Consider the following 27,880-nt stretch of genomic DNA (forward strand, 5'->3'; position numbering starts at 1 on the left):
CTGATACTTTATTTCTGTCAAGTCTGTCACAGGTGGGAGAGACCAAACACGTAAATATGTACACAGGAAGATAGACGGAATATAAATACTGTACTGGATGAGTCAGCAGTGGCAGGAGCGAGAGGGGCGTGGCCATGCAGGGCGGTCCGGGAGCATATTTACAGCGCTGCGTCTCTTCCTCGTTCGTGTCGGACCACCTCATCTCCACCCAAAGGCACCAATCGGCCGCTTCCAGGGGCTGGAGGGAAGGGCGCATGCAGACGTGGCGGCGAGAGGCTGGTCCCTGCTGGACCAGGGCCTCGCTACAGTTCTCCAGCGGTCCCGCGACTAAAGACAAGGCCCCCAGAACCCCCAGGAACCGCCCCACTGAAGGGAGCTCATCACACGTTTTGGGAAACACGCTTGGCAACCGAGCTGGATGAGAGGAAGCTGCCGAGGAGACGCGAGGGGTCAATCATCAGTGCTCCATCATGCCAGCGATGAGGTTTCACTGAGTCAGGGGGTCCCGCCCGCTCTCAGGGGACGTGGGGCTCCTCCTGGCTGACACCCAGCCCTGCTCACAGTTAGCCTGAAGCTATCGGGAGACACCGCCTCCCTCAAGCTCGGGAAGCAAAGAAGTGACTGTGTTTCCCAAAATGTTGAATGACGGTCAACATGTCTTCGTCGTCCTGTGCAGCGCTTGTTTGGAGCTGTCTGGAGCGCCAGACGGGCGGAGCCTCAATGTGGATCGGCCAGGGAAATGAAGCCTTCTGCTGGGAGCTACAGTACTGGAGTGGATAGGCGCGTTTGTTCGTATTAAACAAGCAGCAGTAACCTTTAGAAAAAGCCTGCACGAGAGCAGCGGCGCGTCTCACGAGCAGGAGGGTCACCACGGTCGTGTTCAGTGCTTCCACGGGAAAATCCACACTGGATTTCTCAGAGTTTATTGCTAACGTCCACAGATCAAACACTTCATTCCATTTCCATGTGGCACTCAACTCATCAATTAACCGTCATGATCCAGATTGTCAAGCTTCCCCTCAGATTTAGGTTTTGCCCATTTGCCAAAATAGTTCACATTTTTAAGGTCGAAAGTCTCAAAGTGATTTACATTCAAACTACAAACAACGGATACAGAGGAGTTTCTTCCCAAAAACAAATTAAAGCATTTAAAACGGCTGAGAAACCTGCCATCAGTTAAAATACAGACAGTACTTTTGTTTAGTTCCACCTTGACCTTTAGTTTTAGTGTAATAGAACTGCAATATTACAGTATTTTGGAATGAAACCCAACGAATCACAGTAGTTTTGACTTGACGGCTTCAGCTGGTCAAGTGTGGGACAGCAGACGTCACGTCTCTCCTCAGCATCGCTGCTGCCATGCAGCGGCTTGTGTTTCGTGCCCCAAAGTAACAATACTGCTATGAATGTGTACTTTCAGTCCTTCAAACCATGAAACACACACACACACACACACAAATATAGTGGACCTATGGAGGAGCGGGTACATGGAACACTTGTCAAGATCCTTTTCCAATTGGCTCAAATAAATAAGAGAAAGTTGGAAAATCGGTCTTTTCGTCAGCATCGTGGTGCTGGAGGATGAGAACTTTCAAACCGTGGGAGTGACTTCATCGTGGCAGGGGAGGAGTTTGAACGCAGTCTCCCTCGAACCACGACTGAGACGTGACACCTGGAACTCCCTGCTGAGCCCCCCGCACCAGAAAGACCGGCGGGGGCTGTCAATGTTAAACGGGAAGGTTCAGCTCTGAGCAAACACGCGGAGGTTCCACGCAGCTGGACGCGTCAATCACAGGTCTTCAGAGATGTTCCAACTTTCTCTCATGAACCTGCTGGTGGAAATGAGACTGAGAGCGTTCCAGGGACCACGGAGCCCTGCTGGAAGGGTTCCTACTCCTCCAGTCTTCAGATCACTGGCCAGCCAAATGACCCTCGAGAGGAAGTTCACATGAGTCACCACCTACCAAGGAGGAAGAGCAGAGCTCCAGGGTCACAGCCCAGCGTCTGACCTGATCACGCAGCTTCGTGCTGGGAAGATGTTCCCAGGTGGATCCGCCAGGTAGGAGCGGCGGTAGTTGAGGGAGGAGACACACAGGTGAGGCCCATCCAAAGCTCGGTACATTCAATATACTAGAAGGTGAAGTGTCGAAGCACAAGTGTGGATTAAAGGTACTAAAATACTGACAATCGTCCTCCCACAGAAGCGCCCGCGAGGTTGACCTCACGTCCCTTGATCAGGCGTCGACGTCAGAGGAGGAACAACGGCTCCAGAGAGCGGCACTGCCAGTGGGCGGGGCAGGGACCAAGGTGTTTCAGGTCGTCCGTGGCAGGTGGTTGGAAGATGAAATCTTAAGGCTCATGACTCTGGGGGTGAGGAGGAGGAGGAACGCTCTCATCATCTCGGGATGAGAAGAAATGACGAGGGGAGAGACAGAGGCTGTGAGGAATGGCGGTGAGTTTATGGTGATGCGATGCGTGGAAGCGAGTTAGTAGGAGGAGATGTCAGAGGAGCTGCTGCTGTTGCTGGTGGAGGTCTGGGCCCTCTTGATGTACAGGTTGAGCAGCTTCATCTGCAGGAGAGAGCAGCAGGGTTAGAGGAACCTCGGGGGCGGGGCCTCGCCTCACCTTCAGGAACCAGGTCAGTCGGAGCGTCTTCAGCTTCCCTCACATTTACAGTGAGAGAGCCAAAGGATGACATTCGGAAGATTCGCTCCTCGCTGCTACTTTTGTGACTTAATTACGTCACTGTGCAACATTGCAGGTCACATGACTCACGCCTGAAGCTGTGGTTGGATGCAAAAGTGAGAGGGAGACAAAGATTCGCTACCTTGCTGCCGGTCAGCTGAGCCAGGTACGGCTTCAGCTCCTCGCCGATCACTGCGTAGATGGCCACCAGGCAGAAGACGCTGGCCTTCCTCACACTGCTCTCTGTGTTGTCGTAGCCCTGCCACAAAACCACACGGTTACTGCATGTGCTTTGGGTCATGTGACCATTTGTGTGGCGTGTGCTGGTGTCTGACCTGCAGCAGTCCGGGGATGATGTCGGGCAGCAGTTGATGCAGCGGCTCCTTGGTGATGCGCTCGATGGCCCTCGTCTGCATCTTGATGGCGGCCAGATTGATGGGGTAGTCAGCCGTCTGCACGATGGGACACAGGACCTTGATGCACTGCTCCGGGTGGATGGATCCCGCCAGAGTGGAGGCCGCCTCCTCCGCCGCCCGCACCACCTTGGAAGGAATCAATTAAACCAACATCCCTGACAGCTTGGGAGACCCAGTAGAAAGCAGGTGGTCCTGACCTCCTTGTGAGAGTCTTTGTGGGCCTCCAGCGTCTTCATGATGGTCAGCTCGGCGTAGTTCTTGAAGCGGGCCGGCTGGTTCCTCAGGATCTCCTTCAGGACTCGCAGTGCCAACGCCCGGATGGTGTGCTGAAGACAGGACCACATCATTGTCACTCACACAGACCGACCGAGGTGTACGAGACAGGGGCGGGGCGTCCTTACATCTTTGTCCCCCAGCGTCTCCAACAGCAGCAACAGCATGGTCTTGAAGTGCTCCTCCCACACCACCAGGCTGTCTTCCCGGGCCACCTTCAGTAGCTCCAGCAGGGTCCCCCGCCGGTCCTCAGGGCCGCGCTCCCCCGCCTGCCCCTGGGAGAGCTCCTTCAGCAGCTCACCCACCAGCTCCAGCTGCTCGGCAGGGCCTGCTGCACACCGGAAGAGAACGTTTAGAGGACGCCACGTACGATGAACTGGCGCGAGGGCGTCGTCTTTACCTGGGAAACTTTTGGGGTTCAGGATTTTGTTTTCCACACTTTCTTGTCGGCGACCTGCAGTCAGAAGGAATATTTTTATAGACAACATTTGTCCAACTACTTCCAAACCCAAGGAAATAACTGGTGGTCTCACCGTCCCGCAGCTGCTCCACGGCGTCTTCATACAGCGCCTCCTTCAGGGCGGCTTTGTCCAGCGGGCTGATGCTGTCGCTGTAGTTGTATGGGTTGTAGTCTCGGAACCGCGGGCCAGCAAAAGAGCGAGGCGAAGGCGTGTTCAGCAGTGAGGTTTTATTGTCCAGGGCCATGCGCCCGCCCTCCACCACGTCACCACCAAGCCGAGGGTCAGAGTCCGAGGATGCTCCCCCTCCAAACTGAGCAGGGTTATGACATCAGGTCAAACACTGCGTTCAGTTCGTCAGTGTACTTCAAACTTGCGGTTGTACAAACTAACCTTGCCGTCGCGCCTCAGTGGCTCCATCAGGTCCTCCTGGCTGCGGAAGCTGAAGTTCTGGATGGCCTCGGTGACTCCGCGCAGGGAGCTGTAGATCTCCTCCGAGTTCAGGTTCTCACTGTCATACTCCAGCATGCTGCAGCGAGGAACCAGCTTGTTAGAACATGCAACACAACAGCCTGTTCAGGAGCGAGCACAGACATTCTGGAGCCGCCACATCTCAGAGATTTGGTGAAGCACACTGGTGGATCTCTGAGTTTGCAGGACTACAAATTCCATGACTCCTCGTCATGGACTCAACATCAGTCACTGTCCTGGTTTCAAATATGATGATGTAGCAAAGAGAAAACACAGAAGTCCCCAGACTCCACCTCTGTGGTGTTCATGACACTTCAACAGAAGCTCCCGAGTCTTCGCTCATACACAAAGACATAAGATAAGATTTTGCCAAAACAATATTCATCTAAATTTGTCAAATGTGAGAAGTGTTGTCCAGAACACTGAGCATCAAAGCAAACCTAGTCCATGATGAGGAAACATTTTGACCCTGAGAGCACCTGAGTGCACGTGCATGGCCGTGGCATGGAGACAGACAGGTGGGTGGAGTCACACGTGATACATTTCCTCACCTGGAAGCTTTAAACATGAGACAGAAACTAAACGAGACAATCAGAGCAGATGAAGCAATGCGACACGAGAGTTTAGAGGCGGAGCTTCCAGGGTTTCACCATCAACCACCGCCCTCTCAGATGAGAGGACGTTTACGGTGAAACCCCGTTTGACGAGGAGGAAGAGGAAAAAGGGGGGGGGGGTGTTACCTGGGTGAGTATGCACGCCGCAGGGCCTTGAGGGAGGAATGAGTTGAGGGAGCAGGAAATGGAGAGGGAAAGGGTGGAGGAGGGAGCTTGGAGAGCCCGTCTGCACTCCAACCTGACAGCCGACTGTAGCCGGGGGAGGAGGAGGAGGGAGGTGGGGCAGAGGGGAGAGGAGCAGCCCAGAGAGAAGTTAGAGATGTGAGAAAGGTGGAAATAGAGACAGGCTCTGTTCTCAGTGTTAGTACAGGTGGAGTCTGTCTGCAGTCCTGGCTGAAGCTAACCGCGAGCACTCAGGTGGTTGTGAGCAGAAGAATGTATCAGTGACGTGGGTTTCTGTCACCTACCTAGGTGAGAGGCCGCCGTGGGAGCAGGTGGTGGGGGAGGTCAGCGGGCTGCTGCGGTTGCTCGGCTGTCGCGGAGGGGTTCGACCCGCCGAGTTACTCGGAGATGAAGCCTGCACATCCACAAACACATCCAGCTCAGACACGCTGCTGGACACCATTCACTCACTGCTATGTTCCCTTGTTCCTGTTTATTCTTGTCGACCTTCCAGCTGCCCTGGAGAGGAGAAATACTCCATCACTAGTTTGCATGCGTGTGTTACCATGACGACGCCGCTGTTGGCGCTGGCATTCCTCAGGTGGTTGTGCAGCAGCTTGGTGGTGCCATCCTGGAAGGTTTTGGGCAGAGCGCCGAGCAGCATGGTGAACTCAGGTGTGTTCAGCTCGAAGAGGGCAATCAGCACTACCTGGGCTGCCTACACACACACACACACACACACACACACACACACACTGAATTATCACTTCCACAATCATGAGTCTCCTGCGGGCTGTCCAAAGCAGAGCTGAACTATTTTCAATGCCTGCCAGTCCAAAAACTCCAACCCTTGTCTCGTTTTAAAAGAACACAAACGTTGTGGACATCAAGATCAAAGCTCCGTGACAGCGAGAGAACCTGCACTCAGAACAAGTGGAACATTCTCAGATAATTAGCAGAAACGAGAGCTGCATCCGGGCGGAAGAAAGCCTCAAGGATCTGGTCAGATGTGCAGTCTCGTAACAATGAAGTTTGTGTTGTTTTGTCAAATGCAAAAGAAGTTTTGGAATGATTGTATTTTTCAAAATAAAGTTGAGAAAACTTCAGAGAAGAGAATCGCAGAAAAACAATGTCCAAGGCCAAATGTTTGTTGCAGCAGAACGTGCACGAGAAGACAGTGAGAACAATCGTGATGTACTGAGGTTAATCGGGTATTTTCAGATTAACCTGCACAATTGTTGCTGGAAAAGAAGTTCATTAGTCTCACCAGCAGTTCATGCACTCAGAGTCACGACCACTACAAGAGAACAGGAACTGATTTGTTGGGAAACATGGCGGCAGCCGGGCCACTGCAGGCTTCAGGCCATTAGTGCAGGTTATTATCGCGGTCATGCTGTCTCGTGGGAATTCTACCTGCTTGCACCTCTCCTCCAGGTTGCCCTCCCCAGGCAGAGAGGCCGTGGAGCTGGGTCGGCCTGAGAAATCCTCCCCTGCCCAGTTATGAAGGGTCTGGGGGTGAATGACCAATGAAGAAATGGTGGAAAAAATGAAAACATCAAGACAAGAAAATAAAGAACAGAACAGGACTTACAAATAAAGACACCATATAAAGAGGTGACGAAGACGGTGGTCAGAGTGGCGAGGGTGATGGCTCAGCCCACGCTGGCGGCGCTCTTACCTTGCGGACATCGGAGCTCTTGGGCTCGGTGGTCCAGGTGATGATGCGTGAGACGGCGAGACGCGTCTCACTGGAGTTGACAAAGTCAGCTGGGTCCATCTGGCGGGCCAGCGCCTCAATGTAGCGCAGGATGGCCACCTTGACCTTCAGGTTGGGCGTCTGCGTCTGATCCACGATGAAGCGCATCAGGATGTTGAACTGCTGCTCGTAGGGGAAAGATTCTCTGCGGAGAAACAGCTCAGGTAAACGGCCAACTCCACAGAAGAGTCCTCGTACTGATCTCAGCATGCTGCTCACCTGGTGACGTCCAGCGCCTTCTGGACTTTGGCTTGGACGGAGCCCAGCAGGTCGGCACCCATCTTCTTCAGCAGCTGGGTGAGCAGGACAAAGAGCCAGTCCTGCAGGTCGTCCCGGTGCAGCACGATGAAGTCCACCAGTGTCTCCAAGAACATGCTGAAGACCTGGGACAGCCACGGACAGTGGACAGGTTTTAGAAGCAGGACGCAAGTCTTCATGCCGCGACTCAGATGAGTGAAGACACAGGTGTTTAGTTTGATCGGAGCGTGAGTCGACACTTACTCTCTGGAGTTTGTTAAGAGTCCACAGAAGCGACGATGCATGCAACAAAAAACACACTGTTAGTTTGTCCTTCAGTTAGTTCAGCACAAGTTCATCAACTCCTCCACTTCACCTCAGGTTCAGTTCTGGGGCTAGACTAGGCCAGATCAGGCTACATGTGTTTACGTGGAGATCTGGGCTCCCTTTGCACTTCTACTCCTGATCATGAGTGTTCGTGTCAACATGTTCCCTGCAGCAGTTCTGCAGCTTCACTAGTGCTCCTCAGCCTCCACAGACAGTTGACACCCTCCCTGCTGAATGCTGCGGCCTCATGTGGGCCGTGTGTGCGTCACCTTGCTGTGAGGGTCTGCAAACATCCTGGTGAAGATCTCACAGAGCCTCTTCAGCTCCACACGGCTGCCGGAGACAAACGACACCAGGTTAGAGTTCTGTTCTGTTCTACGCAGGAGATTGTCCACTAGATGGCAGCATCTGCCCATTAAACAAACCCCATCAACTTCAGCATTGGCAGTGCTTAAGGGGTGTCAGGATATCAGTCAGCTTCCCTCCATCTTTACCTCATCAGCAACAAGAAATGCTCCTCACACACCTGAGCATCCGCTGGCTCTTGAGCAGGTTCTGCAGGCCCAACAGACCCTCCTTTCTCTCAGACCAGTTGGCACTGGCACAGTGGTTCAGGACCTCCGCAACATCCTCTGTCTGACGCAGATAGTGGGGCGCCATGCCGCCGTTGCGTGAGCTGTACGAACGTTCCGAGCAGGCGCTGGAAGCGTCGCTGTTGGCATCATCGTCTGAGTACATACCTGGCGACTCAAAACGCCGCCTCACCGGCCGCCTCTGAGAGAGAGACAAGGTGACAGTAGGCTTTAAACACGGCCCCTCAGGTGGTTCATTCACAGGTAAAAAGTCCACAACGGACGAGTTGATCTACCATGCAGCTACAGGCATGCATGTGATGTCAGAGGAGATGATGTCACAACTTTAGTCTCAAAGAATGATGTTTAGACAGACGGTCCTGTGAGTGGACAGTGACAGGTTCCATCCTGTTACATGCCAGGAAAGATCAAAGTTTAGTGTTCATGCCGAGACAGAGGGGAGGGGCTTAGTACCTTGCTCCTGGAGTCTCCTAAAAGCTGGAATTTACAGTCCAGGAAGAAAAAAACACAGAGGGGGTTACTGAGGGACTCCTTAAGCTCACAACTGTAGCTTTTCTTCTTCTCACCATCAACTGGTTGTCTATTACTTAAATTCTGCTCCTACCAGAGCATCGGCGACAGCAGCCTCCACTTCGGTGCCGGTGTTCAGGATCCTCATGGCGTTAACAGAGGCTGAGATCCGAGCTTGATGGGAGAGGCGGTCTGGAAGGAAAACATCAGGACGTCAGGTGTGTTTACAGGATGATACGAGATAAATCAATCACGGTGAAGAAGTCAAGGTGCAGGACAGTTATCAGCCGTTTTAGTGGGATAAATAAAACGAGGAGGACCGATGCATTCTTCACTGTTTGCTCTCAGACTCAAGGAAGTCTCTCAGCCTTCATATGAAGCCAAAACTTGGAGCTTCAGCGGTTCTTGATCCAATACACGGATTAAATCTTAAGGAATTCAACAGTCTGTTCCAATGTAGTGTTTGATGCCAAACTCGGGTTGCCAATGAGAATGCAAAAGGTTCCCAAGCAGGCAACAACCAGCCAATTCTTCCAGTAACCAAAGTAAAATTATGAAATAAATACACCATGAAAAGAGGCCAAGAAAATCAGCACTGCTGCATCAAAATGCAAAAAGAAACCACAGTTGCATCATCACATCACATGACCATTCATCATTAAGCTGCAAAAACAATGAAAGTCCTGCTGTGCAAAATAAAATGCAATCAACACAGTTAGCAACGAGCTGGTGTAATCACAAGCAAAAACATTTCTGGATGTGTGACACTTGCTATCGCCCCCTGCAGGTCAGAGAGGGGAACTACCACCACCAACTTCTGATTTTGCTTCAGGAACAAGCTGAGATATTTTTGGTGATTTTTTTCCTCATGAGATCAGGGCCATGCAGGGAGAGGAGGCAGGGCGGCTCTGTTGGCCAGCGTGACACAGGACAGAGGCACGAATCCTCCTTCATATCTGGCTAACAGAGTGAATCTGCACTGGGAGGCCGCCGGTCACCTGAGTAGCACTCAGCAGTAGACAAGGCGCTGGTTGAACGGGAGTGACGGCGAGTTGCTGGAGGAGGATGCACAGTTAGAGGAGATCAAGAGACAACACAACTCAGGAACTTGGACTATTTGCAGATACTTTGTTAGAGGAGTGGCGTGGACAGAAAAGGAGACAGTCAGGACATGTGGATAGAGACATGCAGAGAAGACAGCAAGAAACAGTGATGCAGGGACAAGTGTGACGTCCACCTACAGACTTCGATCGTAGCCTGCACAACTGCAGAGGAGCGTCCAGGGTAACAGATGTAGCCAACCTTCTGTTTCGATCGGCCAGCAGGGGCAACTAGTCAGCTGCTGCAGACATTGATGAGCCAACTTCTCAGCTGATCAATGAGGCAGTGAACAGTTTCCTGAGGAGTTACTGGTCTCAGGTGCGCGTGTCACATCCTATTCCTTCAGTTGTTTATGGTCCCATCTAAGGTCGACCAGGCGATAAAGCTGAGTTGGTCACCACGGCTCTGAGCAGGTATCTGCCTGAACGAGCTTTCACACACACTTGCAGGTTTCTTGAATCCCGGGACACTAATTAACTTTCCCCTGGCCAGCTCACAAGTTACCGCTCTGCTCTGCTTCACATCTGTAAATGTGGTCATTCCCACACCAAAACAACAAGATGGCCACCGTCAGAAGACCGACGTACACACCAATGTGGGACATCACGGTCCATTTCTTGTCAACAGTCTACTACCAGTCTACAGTTCTACTCCTTCAAATGATCTGTGGCGTGCAAAGACATGAGGTTGAAGAGGGGTCTTCAGGACCATACTCACCCAGGGGGGAGAAACCCCTGGCGGGGCTTGTGTCGCGGCTGCTCTCGCGACTGGTTTCACGGCTGCAGCCCTGACTCATGCTTGGCCGGGGGATTCGGCTCCGTGCTGGAGGGGCGAGCCAGAGACAGAGAGACAGACAGCAGCATAGGGGAGCGTTTAGCTGTTAGCAAGTTAGCACGCTCAGCTGAAGCTCTGCAGAGATGGTTAGTCAGCGGGAGAGAAGGAAGAACAGGACTCAGGGTGGCACACTGCATTAGTCAGGAAAGAACCAGGGATGGCGTTGACCTGAGGATGCATGCACACCTGAGCGGTGCTCACAGTAAACACACATCTGAAATAGCAGCTCTTCTTCCACCTTCACTGGCTCGCCATCAGATGTTGTTCAGCAGCACACAGACTTGAATTCCAATGCCTTTCATTGAAAAAACTAAACCATATTTCACAGCATTTGGGCTTTGAATTCCCGTGTTGTATGAGAGGTGTGGTTTTCCTCCACGTGGTTCGTATTGACAATGACTTTTCACTGACACGCCAGTTACACGGTTGCACGGATGAGGCCTGTAACACCTCGCAAACCTGAGCCTTCTGCAGGAAGAGTGCTTAAACACACTTAGGAGAACAATTCTAATACCCATTCCTTAAAAATTGCATGTTTCAGACCAGTGGGGAACTGAGGGATGTTCGATGAATTTGTACATTGATACAAGAACATCATCACATCTACAGATGATGTCACTGACCTCAGTTCCTTTCAGCAGCTACTCAAAGTTCCTGGAGCTGTTTCAACTTTTCCTACTTCCAGTGATTCTGAGAGAAAGGTTACTCACCGGTGCCTGATCTGGTTGGGCTGGTCTCCCGGCTGCAGCCCTGGCTATGGTGACCTCGAGGCCTGCTCTTGTCAGTCAGGCTGGTGGAGGTGCTGTTGGTGGCGCCGGCGGTGCCCATGGTGGGCCTGGGGATCCTGCCGTAGGTGGAGCCCAGCAGTCGGCCTGGAGAACCGGACCTGCTGCCAGCTGAAACAGAGCAACAGCGTGAGCCAGTCACCAGTGCTGTGGTTCAGGTTTCGTTCTATGTTCTGACTAAAATAAAGATGAGGATCCTCACGTTGAGACTGAGAGACAACTTTGCCTCTGCTGCGACCCCGGCTGTCTGTCACTGCCGGACCGCTTCCTGCACTCGTCCTCCGGGTTCGTACTCGACCTAGAAAGTCAGACAGCGAGAGACAAGTCGAAGAAAGAAGAAGACAGAGTGAGAGAGGAATAACAAGATCTGCTGAGTTGATACTCTCCACTTGGGTCATGCAGAAACAGAGACGTTCACATGAAGAGCCCTTTTAGCTCTCCCTGTCTTGAACTGTTCTCCAGGGAGCATCAACGTGAAACACTGACAACAGCTTCTACGTGAAGGAAAATCCTTGACTACATTAGACTGAGAACACATCTTGGAGGGGGAGGACACAGAATCACAGCAGGTTTGTTGAGGGCGTGCAGTCAAAGACAACACGACACAGACGGAGATCCCATCACGTTGGCCACAGACATGCACCGGTGGGAGCGTCCACAGTCCTCACTGAAGACGTGAGACGCAACCAGGGCAGCAGAACCAGGGCAGCAGAGTGGCTGATTACTCTGGCTCTGTCCACCTTCCACATGTTCTGTTTGTGTGGTGAGGAACACTGAGGATGTCGTCTGACATGTGGACCATCTGCCGTGTGACTTCTCTCTCTCTGAGGTTCCTGAGTGTAGAGGAAGACGACACCATGCATAGACAGTCCATGCACCCACAGCTCCACCATGACACGACTGACGGGGTACAAACACACACCGCACACAGCTCTTACCGTCTGAATTAACAGACCACGAGCCGTCTGACAGGTGGGTGGAGCCAGGAGAGATACAACAGGGGTTAGGGGTCAGGGGTCAAGATGTTAGACAGGCTTGAGTCAGAGGTGAGTGGGCAGCTGGACTGTTGGGATATTTATTCATTTTAACTTAAAAATATATTGACAGTTGGACAAAGTTGGAAATGAAGTACTAAAGTATTAGAACATGAACCTAACCGGACTCAGGGCTGATGGGAAATGTGGAACTTCCCTGGCATGTGTCAAAGGGGACTGTTAGGTCTCACCGAGTGAAGCATAGGATCCAGGCGGAAGGGCGGAGGCTGAGCTGAACGGCGACGTCGAGGCTGGCACAGCGGTCGACACGGCAGGCATGCGGGTGCGAGCAGTGGCGGTGGCAGCTGCATTGACGTCCACATCGCTGCGAGAACGCTGGAGAGAGCCTGGAGAAGACGCAGCGGCAGGTGACCTGGAGGTGTGGCCAGCTTTGGCTGAGCGAGGAGGTCACAGAAAATGAATGACAGAGGCCTTTAAAGAGGAAAGTCCAGGAATATCAGGGACAAACACGAACGTGTGCTCACATCTACTCATGCTGCCTCCCACGCTGCTTTTGACTGATAGCGGTCGACTGTTGAGACACGAAGGAAAGAGACAAACATCTATCAGACATCTGGGTTCAGACATTCGGACATGAACTTCTCTGAGTGCAATCACTTGAGGCTCTCCTGCGAGGAGGAGGAGGAGCGATCGGAGGCCGGCAGAGACATCAGACTGTCTCCGCTCCTCAGGTGAGCCTGCAGAGCCTTCTGGTAGGACGACTCCAGGCTCTTGAAGAGTTGCTCTGCCTCCCGGCTGAAGTGGCTGTGGAAACTCCAGTAACACCTGCAAAACAACATCAGGGTCGTGGAGGTGTGGTTCACTGCTCGTATCTGTGTAAGTAGTTCTTAGGGGGCGGAGACTTACTTCCTGGCAACGGAGCGTGCCTCAGCGTCGGCATCATGGATCCCTTTCTTGATTGTCTCCATCAGGACAGCTCCATGTCTACGAGGGGACAGACCAGGACCAATAACGTGGCTGTACTGGATGTGTGTCTCAGCATTGTTGCTGGTCCCCAACATCACAGTCCAGACCAAGACCAGGACCACGACCAGGACCACAAGTGACATGAGACAAGTTACATGAGTCAAGACCAGCTTCTGGACTTCACCAGAGTCCACCGGGCCCTCAGCGACAGCGAGGACCTTTGAACAGTGGCGCAGCAACCAGCTAAGCAGGCGTGGGATGACAAGCATGGAGCCCCTGCACTGCTGCAGATCAAGAATAGGAGACGTCGCCTGCTGCCGGTCACGTCAACAACCAAAGGTCTGCAGCTTTCCAGTTGATCTCTCCACTGGCAGAGCACGTCTTCCTCCTTTGCTCATGACAGGATTGCAGTTCAAAACTAGTGGCTATGAAAAAAACAGGCCGGCCATCTTGATCATTTAGGTCAGAGAGAATATGCAGCATCAACTATTTCTACTGCATTTAACTGACAAAATGCTGCAATGCTCTCAGAGGTGGCGTGGTTGTCTAGCAACCGACGGGTCGCTGGTTCCATCCCCACTTCCCCAGTGACCGTGTCCAAGTGTCCTTGAGCAAGATACTGAACCCCTGATTGCTGCTGATGGCCCTGAGATGGACTGGTGACCTGTCTGGATGGATGGATGAATGAATGGATATATGATGAATGGATGGATGATGGATGGATGGATAGATGATGGATGGATGGATGATGGGTGGATGATGGATGAATGGATGATGGGTGGATGATGGATGAATGGATAGATGATGAATGGATGGATGAATGGATGAATGGATATATGATGAATGGATGGATGAATGGATGAATGGATATATGATGAATGGATGGATGGATGGGTGGATGGATGGATGGATAGATGATGGATGGATGGATGATGGACAGATGATGGATGGATGATGGATGGATGGATGATGGATGGATGGATGATGGATGAATGGATGATGGGTGGATGATGGATGAATGGATAGATGATGGGTGGATGGATGGATGAATGGATGATGGGTGGATGATGGATGGATGATGGATGAATGGATGATGGGTGGATGATGGATGATGGGTGGATGATGGATGATGGATGGATGATGGGTGGATGGATGGATGAATGGATGATGGGTGGATGATGGATGAATGGATGATGGGTGGATGATGGATGAATGGATGATGGGTGGATGATGGATGGATGATGGATGGATGATGGGTGGATGATGGATGGATGATGGATGGATGATGGATGGATGATGGGTGGATGATGGATGAATGATGGGTGGATGATGGATGATGGATGGATGATGGGTGGATGATGGATGGATGATGGATGGATGATGGGTGGATGATGGATGATGGATGGATGATGGATGAATGATGGATGGATGATGGGTGGATGATGGATGGATGATGGATGGATGATGGATGAATGATGGATGAATGATGGGTGGATGATGGATGAATGATGGGTGGATGATGGATGGAAAACTGCACTACTGTCTGAATATCCCACCGCTGTATTTCACAGCATTTTGAAGCACCAAGCTGTTGGAGGCACCAAGCTGTTGGAGGCACCAAGCTGTTGGAGGCACCAAGCTGTTGGAGGCACCAAGCTGTTGGAGGCACCAAGCTGTTGGAGGCACCAAGCTGGGAAACCTCAGCTTGGTGCCTCCAAACTAAATCCTGAGCAGCAATGATTTCATGAAGAAATGCAGACACAAACACGCGTTTGTCCTCCAGGGTCTGCAGGTTCACAGCGAGATATCGAGGTTTGATGTGCGACTGTGACTGCTATGAACTGCTAAGTTCCTGATGGCTGACACTCTTTGTCTGCTGGTTTGTGTATTCACACACACACACACACACACACACACACACACACACACACACACACACACACACACACACACACACACACACACACACACACACACAGTAACTGACTGGTGAGAACCAGAGAGCTCCCCTGGTATCGGAGGGGAGCTCAGGTTTCCCCTCATGGCGGTGGCGGCGACAGTGGCAGGAAGCAGCAAGGCAGAAACACAATGAGCCTTGAGGAGGCAGACACAGGTTCCACTGCCATCACCGTGGAAACTGCTGACTTTAACCTGGCCGGTGTCACGTTTCCTCCATACTGCTTTAGACCAACTGTCAGCCATCACATATCTGCATCTTCCAAGATGTTGCTGATGTGTTTGAATCCCGACTTCCATCTCCATGGAAGGTTCTGGTCACGTGTACATCTGGTTTATCTTCATGTAATCTATGAGATGCTCCGTCCTTTTTAAGCAAATCAATCAAGCTAAAAACTAAAACAGTGAGCTGTGTTCTCACCTGTCCAGGGAGCTGGTGTGCCACTCCTGAAGCTGCAGGTCCATGAACTCGTAGCAGCGCCTGGAACACATTCAGGTTGTTTGACATTGAATCTCATTTCACAACTGAGCAGCCAAGACGCCTTGCTCCAAAACACTTTAAAAAATCCATCAATAAAATGCACGAATGGAAAATAGTTAATCATACAATTTAAATGTAAATGTCTAAAGTATATTGTGATAAATTAAATCTCATGACATTGGTATTTACCTCCTGACTGCCACAGATTTGGAGGTGCAGTTGCTGGTGATGATGGGGATCAGACGAGGGAAGTGCGTGTGCTGAAAAACACAGAAAACTGCTCTCAAAACCCGGAGCCTCATGCAGACGTCTGTGGTCATCAAGAACCTGTAAATATCAAGTTACTTCATCTGATACCAACTGAGCCTGGTCTTTTGACGTCAAATGTGACCTGAAGGACCAAACCGCTGCAGTGCTTCCTGCTAGAGAGGAGAGCTAACAGCATTCTAGCGCTTCCCAGCTGTGGTTCCGTTAATTCAGGATGGAAGGCTACATGTACCGCAGCCATGGGGGAAACGTACTCTGAGGATGAGGCGGATGGCGGCTATGCCAGAGGTGGCCATGATTTTGGCACTGTTGGGGACCAGGTTGAGGAGGATCGGCATGATGGCCTCCGCTGCGTGATCGAAGCGACTGCCGAGCACTGAGGACAGGTGGCTGGGGGGAGGAGGGAGGAGCACACGCTCAACATGTAATCAACACAACCACACTTCTGGAGCGCTCTGCTCAGATTCAAGCCCGTTATTTACAATTCTTCAACGGGGTTGGACAACAACTGATATCTCACCCCAGAGTGATGCAGGCCTCCCTCACCACCTGAGAGCGCAGGTCCTTGGCCGACAGTTTGAAGGCCGCCTCCAGGAGCCGCAGCTGCTGCAGAAAGCCCTCAAACTCGGCCGCACCGGCCAAGAGCAGAGAACGCACCTTCTTCAGCTGCAGGAGGAGAGGACAGATGAAGCAGCCTCTTTAAAATCTGGGAGATGAAGGTGATGGGCGGGGTCTTACAGCTGCCACTCGGAGCTCCCAGTCCCTCTTGTCGTCTGACAGCACGTCTCGGATCTTGGTCATGGCCTCCTCCACCTCCCTGTTGGAGTAGATCTGGTGGAGGAGCAGGGAACAGATCAATGGAGCTGATGTTCCACATCAGTGAAATAGAGGATCCGCTTGGGTCGGTACCTGTACAGCGGGAACATCTTCGAAGGCCTGGATGAAGTCGTCTTCGTCCACAGCTCCAGCAGCCGACCCATCTCTCCCTGAGGAGGTCAAAGCACCACTCAGATCGACCGTGACTTCAAAATCAGCAACTGATTGCCTCCTCTGTGACCTTCACGTCTGAACTAGTGAACGTGTGCAAACTCTGGTCTTTCTCTCTGGCTTGTTGAAGCACTTCTGCTGATCTCCCCACTCGTTGTGGCGCCACAGGAGCAGTTGAACATCAGCTTTGCAGCATCTATGTGATAAAGACTGTCTGGCCTTTTAAACTCTAGCGGTGGATGGGCTATCACCACTGTTGCTAATGCTAGCCTGCTAGCATCCCAGTCTGTCTTCTGACCCTGTTGATATTTGGTTGTGAGGGTGAGCTGGTGCTGCTGAGGACAGATGAGGCCGTCTCTGACCTGTAGACTTGCTGCTGGATGTGGAGGGGGGACGCCGGAACGATCCCATGCTCACCATCTTCCTCCCGGACAACGAGGCTCCTTTGGACGAGGACGATGAGCGTCCACCATCCACTGAATCATCGTCCTCAAAGTTTTTATCTGAAACAGGAAAGAAACAGAGAGATCTGGTCACATGATCACACAGTCAAGAAGTCAGGGAGAGCGTCTCAGAAATGTGGAGGACGCCAGCAGACTGACATTTGTGCATTTGAGCCGACATTCCGCTGCCACCGAACCAGAGGACATAACTCACATTGCTGCATCTCCAACACAACCAGCTAACGATGGCGAGGACGTCCCAGACACAATGGTCTGAAGATAAACGCAACAATTACTCCAGTGTTGCAAGAGACGCGCTGGAGCAACAGAAGCGCAGGAAAACCCACGTAGCAGCTCGTGACGTCATGACCACAGCACTGGGGAGGGCCTGACAAAGAGCCTTTGCTCCTGCCAGCAACCATCCTCACGTCCCCTTTCATGATTCAACTCTACACACACAATATTTAATGTCCTTCCTGTGGGAACCAACCGCCTAGCAACAAGTTTCAAAATCAAAACGAAATAACTGTGTGTATGTGTGTGTGTGTGTCAACAACACAACTTCAAGTCCATGTGACAGAACAGCAGCTGCTTGCTGAGACTAAGCATCACTGAGTTCATCCTCTATTGGAGAGACGCAGTGTAAACGATGCTATGTGTTCATTCGAGAGACTTTGTGCTACGCTGTGCTAACCTGTTGACTGTAGCTTCATATTCACAGAATAAACAGGAGTGTATGGAAGTGATCAGAGTCACAGCAGGACAAGAAGTGATTAACCTCACATTACTGAATATTTCAACATTTTTCTACACTTTCTGGATTGAAGACGAGTTGAAACAATAAAAACTAAAACTGCTATGAAGAGCTTGAAGGATTCAGGTACAAGTGAAGTGATTGAAGGCCGGACTGGGAGCCATAATGCAACACAGATGCCACCGCCGCCGCCTCCTCCTCTTCCTCCTCCTCCTCAAGGGCCTGTGTGAACAAACCCTCCACTACAATAAATTAGAAGCTGTGAAACATGAAGTTCAACAAGTCAAGGAGCTCAGAGCACGCAGCAAAATGTCTGGCAGAAGAGGAAATGGTGCTGATGTCCTCCAGGATTCAACAGGCTCCAGACACAGACTCGACCAGACAGACACAACAGGGAGGGATCCATTCCTGATCTGTTCACCCTCGATCACTCCCTTTCTTCCTCCACGCCGAATCAACAGATTTCACCCAAATTCCACAACAGATGTGAAGTTTGCACAGACACACAGGGATGCTGCATCATATCAGCGGCGAGCAGGCCAGGAGATCATCCTGCTGCTGTGTTTACACTGGAGACGCCATCATCACCTCCTCCCTTCCCTCCATGCATCATTGATGACTTCCTCCTCCAGTCACTCCTTCCCTACATCCCCAGAGCAGCAGCAGCAGCTTACAGGAGCAAATGCGCCTGCAGACCAGTTTCCTCAGCATGCCGGTAGACATTCAGATGGTCCTCCGGTCCTCTGGGCTCCTCACATCCTCCTCTCCCAGCCGACAGAGAAGAGAGGGGAGGACGGAAGCGAGACAAGCAGCTAGCCTCCCCCCTCCCTACTCAGGGAGCCTCCATACAATCTTCTTCTTCGTCCTCACGCTGTCCTTTAGTTCTCTCTCTCTCTCTCACTCACACACACACACACACACACACACACACACACACACACGCTGGAGGACCAGGATGGAGGAAGGGAGAGGTGATGAAGGAGGAGAGACAACCAATAGGAAGAGAGGGGAGGGGTTGGTCAGGGGACAAACACCAGCGTTCAGCCTAGAGGCGGAGCTGGAGGGTGGAGTCAAGGATGAGCGTGTCATCATGACTCGGTGGGGGGGGGGGGGGGGGTAGCTGAGACAGCAGCTCCCCTTCTTCAGATAAGAGGGTGCACACACTCATCAACCTCCTCTGATGCAGACAAAACCAGCAGACCAGCAGGCGGAGGACATCGTGGGAGCGGTTGAAGGGGGAGATGGAGGGGTTGCAACAGGCTCAGCCAATTAAACAGCTTCCAAGCAGGAAGACTCGTGACCTTGTAGTAAAGAGGAGTTCAAGTTGGAGGTGATGAAGAGCCTTGACAGGCTGGTCCCTTCAAAAATACCATTTTCATCATTGCGTAATTATTTTAAATGTAAAAACATACTTTCCATCACAAATTGATCTTGATTAAGGGTCAGCTCAGAGGCTGTACTTTCAGCGACATGACAACAATGGCACATTAACATGCTATGAAGGATTCCTCCAGCGGCCGTGAATGCGTGAACCGAATCTGATCAAATCCATCCAACAGCGTTTCTCTCCTAACCACAAATGTGAAGTTCATGGAGGTTCAAGGAACAAAAAACAACGCAGACGTCACGGCGAACAGTGCAACAGCTGCCGTGGTATTTCAGTCTGGACAAGTGGTGAACCGACCAACTGCACCGCGAGATTCAGACACCAGCGGAAGCCTTTCTGGTGTCAGATCATCCTCTCAGAGTTGATTCTCCACATGCAGCTGTCAGCTCGCTGCATATCAGACAAGCAGAGTCGCTCCATGTCAGACTCAGGGGTCCGACGGCTGTCAGCTCTTACACCAGTAGATGGCGCTGTTGCCTCACATACAGCATATCTCAGAGTCCCATCTTTATGTAAGAGCTGTATTCAGGGGAGAGGACAGTGGGACGTGATTCATCCGGACGGAGCCATAAAGGTGTTAGTTTGACTGAAAGGTGAAGTCAAGCTGTAATCACATGGTGCTGAGCAGCATACGACCCAGGAGAAGCTTCCAGGACGCACGCGTTCACTCAGTTTCACCAGCTTGTCGAAAGGGTCCACAACCTCAAAACTCAGGAAATAATTGGAGTAACATCACTGACTATTTTGACATTTTACCAGCGCCTCAGCACCGGCGCCTCAGCACCGGCGCCTCAGCACCGGCGCCTCAGCACCGGCGCCTCAGCACCGGCGCCTCAGCACCGGCGCCTCAGCACCGGCGCCTCAGCACCGGCGCCTCAGCGCCAGCATTTGAGCGCCAGCGTCAGCTTCACCTGGTGCTGACATGGAGTTCTGTCCACTGTGTTGACAGGCTGATGTACAAAGCTGCTGAACTGATGCTTCAAATATCAAACAAACTGTGACTGACAACTAATCGCACATCAACTGAGACGAACTGAGCACCTCCTCTGGAAGCCAAGTCACAAGTTTTCCACCTGGTCGAGTCTCAAAGTCTTCGGGAGCCCAGAGCCTGATGAAGTCTGACAGCTGATCTCCCCGATGAAAATTGACAAAATAGGCTGGGAGAGGTGATGCCCCCTGGAGAGAAGCAAGGAGGCGTGGGAGCGCTGCTCAGATTCCCACAGGAGTGTCAGGAGGACCAGCTTTCCTCCAGAGGTCAAAACCAGTTTTTCCACTGTGTGATTCTCAGTTCGTTTTCTGCTGCTGAGTGAATGAAGGTTCTCCTGTACACCACACCAAACTGGAGCAACAGGGGGAGGGGTGGCACTCATTCATGTACTAATAAACAGGTCTGGAGCTACAGTGAGGAATTATTCAGGGACACAAATAATACCGGATTTCCTCAGACAAAGCCAGAGACCCTCCCTTGTCTGAACGGGACACGCCCATGGTCTGAGACTGAGTCAACTTATTTCAAGAAAACAAAACCACATGTCAGGCATCACTGGTGTGAGTGGGGTTCCAGCAGTCAGACACTCTTACCTGATCATCTCACACCTGTAGAGGAAAACTGACAGTTCCACCAACAGTTTCGAAGCTATTGAGGGGAGCACAGCAGTTGTTTTCACATCTGAGCAGCTGGAACCAGACTGGTATTTTTGCTTGAAATCTATTTAAGAGATGAGTCGACTGTAATTGATGATATCAACTTATTTTAGCAGCTCTTAATTTTCCACCGAGTACAAAAAGCGACTATAACGATCACCTGACTCTGTTCAACAGTCAAGGATCAGTCACAGACGATGACTGCAACCAAACAGAGAAAACTACAACTCACATCCAACATTCACTGTCCCCAACTGGCCAGCAACCACGTCCTTTCAACGGATATTTCCTCATGTAATGTCAGGATGATGGCGAGCGCTGAGTCGTCCACACCACAGATGAACAGAATCATCAGTTTCTCTGCGGCCGACCTTCCTGAACTCTCCACCTGGTGCATTAGTGCTTCTCCTTCTATCTCTTCACTCTCTTCATTATTCAGGAGGTTTTCAACAGTGCAACCTAAGCCCTGCTGGCAGCGAGGACCTGCCCTCATCTCTCAACGCCGCTCCGCAAGACCCCCTGAGCTTCCTGTGTCACCAAACCATGAGAAGCAGGCAGTCAAACACCTTTAGATACCTTGGACATCTCATTTAAGTCTTCCTGAGTGTTGGCTGAACTTCAGTTCGCTTTCTAGTTGCAATTTAATCCCGTTTTCCTTTTGAAACAGGCAGAGCAGCAGCTTACAGCGTTCACAATACAGCAGCTTATCACCGATCAGCAGGAGGAAACCCAGCAGACTTCCTGTGCCAAATTCATCAGTGAGCATCAGATACTTGAGGCCATCAGCTGCCAATCATCAAGACGAGGAAACGACAACCTCCTCCACCTACAGGGCGAAGCAATATTCTCCGGTGGTACATGTACCTGCAGGATCCAGCTCTTCCTCTGGGTCTACACAGTCATCCTGACAGACACACAGCTGATCTACTGCTGCCTGCCTGCTCCCTCCCCTTCAACCCACTCTCATGACTGCAGCCCTCCTACAAAATAAGAGCCCTGGGCTCCTGAACTCAGGACTCTTATTTCCAGTTGTGTCCAGTTCAAACTCCCTCCCTCCCTCCCTCCCTCCCTCTGTTGATGGTCAGCCTCGTCCTGGGGGGAGCTGAGGGAAGCTGCTGTGTGGAGCTGCAACACACTGAGGCGAATGTTCTGTCCGCACTGATGGCTCTCTGTCCCTCTGCCCCCCCCCATCGTGACTTGCAGGCACTCATTAGCACACCAAACATGTCCTGCTGCTTCCCTTTACAAGCAGAAATGCTGTAATTGTGACGCAGCAGGAGGTGCAGTCTTAGCTTCAGAGCTCACTTCCATGTCAACACACATGAAACCACAGGACCCATCAGGTACGCCAGCCACAGCAATGGCACCCGATGGTTGCCTTGCACCAGGGAACTGTTGAGGATCCACCAGGAGACCCAGAGCCCCGCCCTCATGTCAGATTATCTCCGTGGTAAATCACAGCTGTGGCTCGACAGAACAGTGGTGGTGACCTGTGAAGCTGAGGGGCCTCATGAGATGGAAGCTGAACCTTGTGACCACCATGACGAGGTCCACCTCAACAGACTCCAAGAGCGCTGTGATGTCACTCAGCCTGGCTTTCTCGGCTGAACTCTGCAGAGTCCACTACCTGTTGATGTGCTGCATTTGCAGAAACACCTGAGAATCCCCTGACGGGTGGTGTCACGACTGAGCCCCAGCTCTGCAGGTCCGTGAGCTGACAGTTCTGTTGATGTCAGCTGCTTCTGTGCAGAGCAGCTCCAACGAACCCTGATCCCCGTCCTCCTCTTCCTCTAACCCACGACCTCGTCCTTCCTGCAGAGGAGCTCAGTTGCTTTCATCACCACGTCTCGGTCAGACAAGGTTGAGCTTCATTTGACTCTAATCTCAGGGTTTGGCTTTCAATTATGAGATTAACGAAGCCTGAAAATGTTTCTGGCTTTTTTTCCAGCCCGTAATGGTGGCTTGTATGTGACAGCCCCACCCCCACCAGTCACCACGTGGAACTTTGTGTGGTGCTAAATCAAACTGAGAATGTGTTTAGCCGACAGTGGAGGCTGGCGGGTCAGTCACATGCTGCTGTCATCTAACACAACACTGCTGCCATGGCAACACCATCAGTGAGCAGGAGTTGCACGGAAGGCGTGTGCGTGCATGAACAAAGTGACAGATCTTACCTGACACAGGCGACAGCACCATGTTCCCTGACCTCTGGACTTCGTCAAACTTATTGAAGATGACGTTCAACCTGGGGGGGGGTGAGGAAGAACACTGGTCACCAGTGAAATCACCAGCCAGCTGCAGACGCTCTCTCAGACACACGCTCGGCTCCTTTCACCCTCCAGAATGCAGCGAAACTGGCCTGGCAGCATTCCAGCACCCAGAGGGCCACATGCACAACTGCACAGGAAGGTGCCGACGGTGACGCTGGCGAGGGGTGTCATTAGAACTCGTGGTGACACTTGCAGACTCAGCCGTCTTTGAGAAAACAGAGGCTTTTGTTTGAATTCCTGTAGGAAAGCAGTTGGAGGGTTTGTGACCTCACCTGAGACTCTGGGATACTGCCATCACCATTTCCACCCTTGTCTCTCGCTTCATGACCTAAACTATGAGGAAGGTGATGAGGAGCAGGCTCCCGTCATGAACCCACCGTGACTGAGGCAGCCCCTTCTTTCCCAGGTCCATCCTCACTCGTTCTCCAACATGACGGTAGATCTCCACCAGGCAGTTCATGGCGCCATCACGCACCTATAAGGCAAAACAACAAGGGAGGAAGGAAGACTCAGTTCTGGCTTTTCCAGACTCCTGTGCTACAAGGACTGCCCCCTGCTGGCCAGAGAATGAAAACTAAGTCTGAATGTGTGTGTGTGCTGCTCATGATTTTGTGCCTCCAGGAAGCAGATTCATGACTCAGCTTCCTGACTCCAAGACAACACCTGCTTCTGAGAAACAATGAATCACCGTCACCAGCAGAGGGCAGACAAAGACCATCATACCTGGCCAGTGGGATCTCCCAGGAGGTTACAGATGTGAGGGACTATTTTACTGAGGGTCAGACTCTGAGATCCAAACCTGCAAACATCAATCAAACAGAAGTGACAGTCAGCAAGGCTTCAGCTGGAGTTGTCATCAGGACAGAATCTCCACTCACACGTTCAGGGTGGAGATGAGCAGGAGGCAGATTCCCTCTCTGGTGCGGTTGTTCTTGTGCTTGAAGCCCCCCATCATCCGCTCCCACACATACTGCACACACACAAACACACAGCCATTGTTACAGCGGCTCTCACACTCCGTAGACTCAGTAGATGTCAGGTGATAAAGAGAGGACCTGTGGGTTGGCAGCCTGGTCCATGATCTTCAGCAGGAGTGCCTGGTCCTGGTCTCGAACCTGGTCCTTGGCGTCTCCGAGGCGATCCACTAAACTGGGCAGGACTGGGAGAACCAGAACACATTTGCTTTCTTCACCTTCCATAAACACAGTCTCCTCTGACCTGATCGTCGTGGCATGTCGAGCTACTACTATGAATACTACTATCTGTGTACTTCCTCTTTTACTTTCTTGGATATCAGTACCAGAATTACATGAACACCAATAATCAATCGGGGGAAAAGACATATTAATTAAAAAAAAAACATGAACTTGGAGCAGAATTCCATCCGAATGAAGGACGGTGCTGGGGGGGCACAGACGCGGAGGCTCACCTGTCCCCACCTGCGTCCTGAATCTCTCCTGCAGCCTGCTGACCAGCGCCGACAGAAGGTCCATCCCCAGCAGAACCACCTGAGACAAAACACAGACACCACAAACGCTCAGAAAAAGAGTCCAAATCTGACAGAGACCAAGACGGAACACAGTCACAGCAGCTACCATGAGTCGGGCAGCAAAGGATTCTGGGTAATTTCACAAAAACCTGAATTGATGCCAGAATAATGAGAGTAAACTGCATCTGAGGTGTGAAACCCGGGATCCAAACTCCTCCTCTTGTGCTGTGTGAGCCAAGCCGGTGCGGCCAGACGGCACCATGAGTGAGGATGCTGGTCACATGTTCCTAGTGGGGCCCTGGACCTACAACGTTAGCCTTCCTTGTCATGGGGTGGTTTGGGGGGTCCAATGAACGTCTAGTGAGGATCTCCCTGCTGACACCAAGACAACACTTACGCATCACGTGAGCTCAGCTCACGCTCCGGTGCAATTTTTGGAAACTCTGATGAGGAGTCTTAAGCACGTGTATCTCAGAATGCAAATGTACCGCCCTCTTCTGGACGCAGGGCGCATAACCCTGCCACTCCTTGAACCTGACCGGGACCAGGTCCTACCTTGCCAGCCCAGTCAGGGAGCTCATGCTTCTCCTCCATGTCTCTCTTTACCCGTAAGTCCCACCTGAGCTCCTGACCAGACCCCCGTGACTCCCTCCTGAGGGAGGCTCCCTGGTGATGGTTCTGTTGAGTCTGAAGCAACAATCCTTTTTCTGCTGCAAGCTGTATTATTAAACGGAATCATTAATGCTGAAGTGGCGTAATGGAACAAACTGAGTCTATCATGCATCGACTGCTGAACTCAAGGTGACCACATGACGGCCAAGTGTTACGTCACATTTCAACTCATTCAATCTGACCTCATGTGGTTTACAGAACTTCTTCACACTTTTCAGGTGAAAAATCCAGAGTGCGGTTACAGCTGGCAGCATGTGTTGATTCCAGAGTCAGAGCGCGAGCCGTGACCCAGTACTGACGTCTGCCAGATAGCCGTGTTCCTGCTGCAGTTGTTAAACTGTGTCACTGCAGGATTATTCATCCGCTCGCCTGATCAGAGCAGCGGGCTGCTGGTGGCTCCTCTCAGTTGTTCTCACCCACAACACTGGACTTGCTGAGACCTCAGAGTAGCTTGGACTGCTTTCATGATTCAGCTCTAACACGTGACAGGTGTGAGGGTTTCATCAAAGCTATCATTCCCAGGTGGAACTCCTGGGAATGATAGCTTTGATGTGGCCGTGATGGTCAGTGACCAAGCGTTACCTGCAGCCTCAGTAGGAGCCATTAGCCCAGCTGCTCGCGTTAGCGCCGGCTCACTCACACAGAAGGAAACTGGGCTAATGGGGCTGGTAAATTAAGCTCACAGCCACCAGAGTCCCCTGGGACCCTTGTCCCCATTCCAGATCCACATTGCCGTGCCTGAAGGGTGCTGCCACTCCAGCAGCGACATGTCTGCCGCTGCCCAGGTAAAGTTAAACCACACCTGAGGTACACCTGCTAGGACCCTAGATCTAAGGACTAGTACAGTTCCACAGAGACTGAGGTGAAGTTACTTTTCTGTTGAGAGTTGATCTCACATCATAAATATGCGGTGTACATGATCCAGCAGGCCAGGTAGGCTGCACATCAAGCTGCAGGACTCACAGAGCCCCACAACCACGGCCTCTTCATCCTCACCTGACCAGCACACCTCAGTGTAGTTGATGAAACCCTTCCAGAGGAAAGTGTTCATGATTTTAAAGTTTTGACAAAGAGCTGAAACCTGAACCCTACGATCTGTTGATTGGTTCAAGGTATCATTACCTGGCTGCCATTGTTCACACTGGCTGGTTTCCTTCAAGTTATTCCACCACGTGAAATGGTCAGCAGCTCACAGGAGGATGTCATGACCAACACTGGGAAGGTGTGAGTTGACAGGTGAGGGACAGACACGTCCTGCTCAGCCTGGAACACCGACAGGAGAAGCCGGGACAGCTCACCTTGAAGTTGCTGGAGTTGACCCAGGAGCTGGCCACTGCGTCCACCACCCTGTCCAGGGTTCCCTGGTCCTGATCCAGCTCTGGACACCTCTCCTCGTCCAGGACCAGCTCGACGACATCCTGGCCCACCTGGAGCCTCCCCCCCACATCCTTCTGCGTCACCTGCTCCAGTAAATAGTCCAGGGTCGCCTCCTCCGCCATGGCTGCGGCCGGGGACCGGACACTCAAGCAGCCGGCCCTTCTCCGGCTCTCGTCAGTCCCCCGAAGCCCCTGTAGGTATCGGGACCGGGCCTGGCCCGCTTTATAAGTCCGTTATGAGTTTAGAGAAGCAGCAGAAGGCGTGAGCAGCAGGACGTCCTGCGGCGGAGAGCTGCGCTGGGCTCCATTCTCCCGTGTGTCAGAGAACAATCAAGCCGAGTTAGCTGACTTATACCCGGACTCCACGCTCACATCAGGGTATCAGACGGCCGGCGAGGAACAGATGTGAGCTGGGCGTCTGATTGCGGCTCAGATAAAGTCATTCTACACGGAAGAAGCCGAGCTCGCGGGCTACAGGTGACGGTAGATGTCACCAACAGTGTATGTAGCCGTTAGCTTCCCTGCTAGCGCCCCAGCTAGCCACTCGCGCGAGGGCTAGCTCGGCGGGCTAAGTTAGCTCCTCAACGGACGAGCAGCCTCCCCGGTACCGTTGCTTTCCCGCCCAACCGCCGCTTCCACGACCCGCTCCTTAATTCGGGGCTGTTTATAGCTCCACTCGCCGGATGGACCGAACGGTTCCCAGGAAAAGTCCAAAGTGGCGGAGCTGCTTGTTCCAGCGCCGTTAATTCACATTCCAGCTAACAGCGGGTCACTGCTGAGCGGCGGGCGGGAAGCTGCAGGTGCTTCATGCTGTGCCATCGCACCGGGGTCACCCCTCCGCTGCATATGTTCCAGGAACCAAGAATTATTAAGAAAATTACAGTACAAATTCAAAACTGTCCCATGTGAGACGCCGTAGGAGGCGAAATGGGTGATGCTGCCGAGGGCGACACCTGGTGGAGGGGCTGAGC

At 52.0% G+C, this 27,880-nt stretch overlaps 1 protein-coding gene and 1 non-coding gene across 3 annotated transcripts; one reads left to right on the forward strand and one right to left on the reverse strand.

Moving 5' to 3' along the window:
• Positions 1–27,833, reverse strand: LOC147272878 (CLIP-associating protein 1-A-like). Of its 2 annotated transcripts, XM_086202689.1 has the most exons (39): positions 26,832–27,833; positions 24,802–24,880; positions 24,428–24,531; positions 24,251–24,342; positions 24,096–24,171; positions 23,750–23,847; positions 23,277–23,347; positions 17,237–17,377; positions 16,797–16,873; positions 16,626–16,718; positions 16,408–16,553; positions 16,142–16,277; positions 15,810–15,880; positions 15,561–15,620; positions 13,124–13,201; positions 12,875–13,042; positions 12,742–12,788; positions 12,448–12,651; positions 12,161–12,187; positions 11,425–11,520; positions 11,148–11,333; positions 10,321–10,425; positions 8,597–8,694; positions 8,446–8,469; positions 7,926–8,173; positions 7,669–7,732; positions 7,055–7,218; positions 6,758–6,980; positions 6,493–6,588; positions 5,645–5,797; positions 5,385–5,494; positions 4,226–4,361; positions 3,908–4,145; positions 3,775–3,828; positions 3,503–3,702; positions 3,299–3,427; positions 3,021–3,227; positions 2,828–2,944; positions 1–2,570 (listed from the first exon to the last, which is right to left on the reverse strand). In XM_086202689.1, exons 1-39 carry the CDS (start codon positions 27,030–27,032, stop codon positions 2,487–2,489), a joined length of 4,701 nt encoding a protein of 1,566 aa, XP_086058815.1. In that variant the 5' UTR covers positions 27,033–27,833; the 3' UTR covers positions 1–2,486. The 2 variants fall into 2 exon arrangements, with proteins under 2 accessions (XP_086058815.1, XP_086058816.1); XM_086202690.1 differs by lacking the exon at positions 12,161–12,187 and having other exon boundaries at positions 2–2,570.
• On the forward strand, positions 25,177–25,303 carry LOC147272879 (U4atac minor spliceosomal RNA). Its single transcript, XR_015116523.1, has one exon. It is a non-coding gene; the product is annotated as a U4atac minor spliceosomal RNA (small nuclear RNA).
• Positions 27,834–27,880: the final 47 nt, after the last annotated feature.

Source organism: Aulostomus chinensis, chromosome 1 (genome assembly GCF_037954235.1).
Source record: "Aulostomus chinensis isolate RoL2024-O1b breed Wild chromosome 1, RoL_Achi_v1.0, whole genome shotgun sequence".
NCBI classification, from domain to species: domain Eukaryota; kingdom Metazoa; phylum Chordata; class Actinopteri; order Syngnathiformes; family Aulostomidae; genus Aulostomus; species Aulostomus chinensis.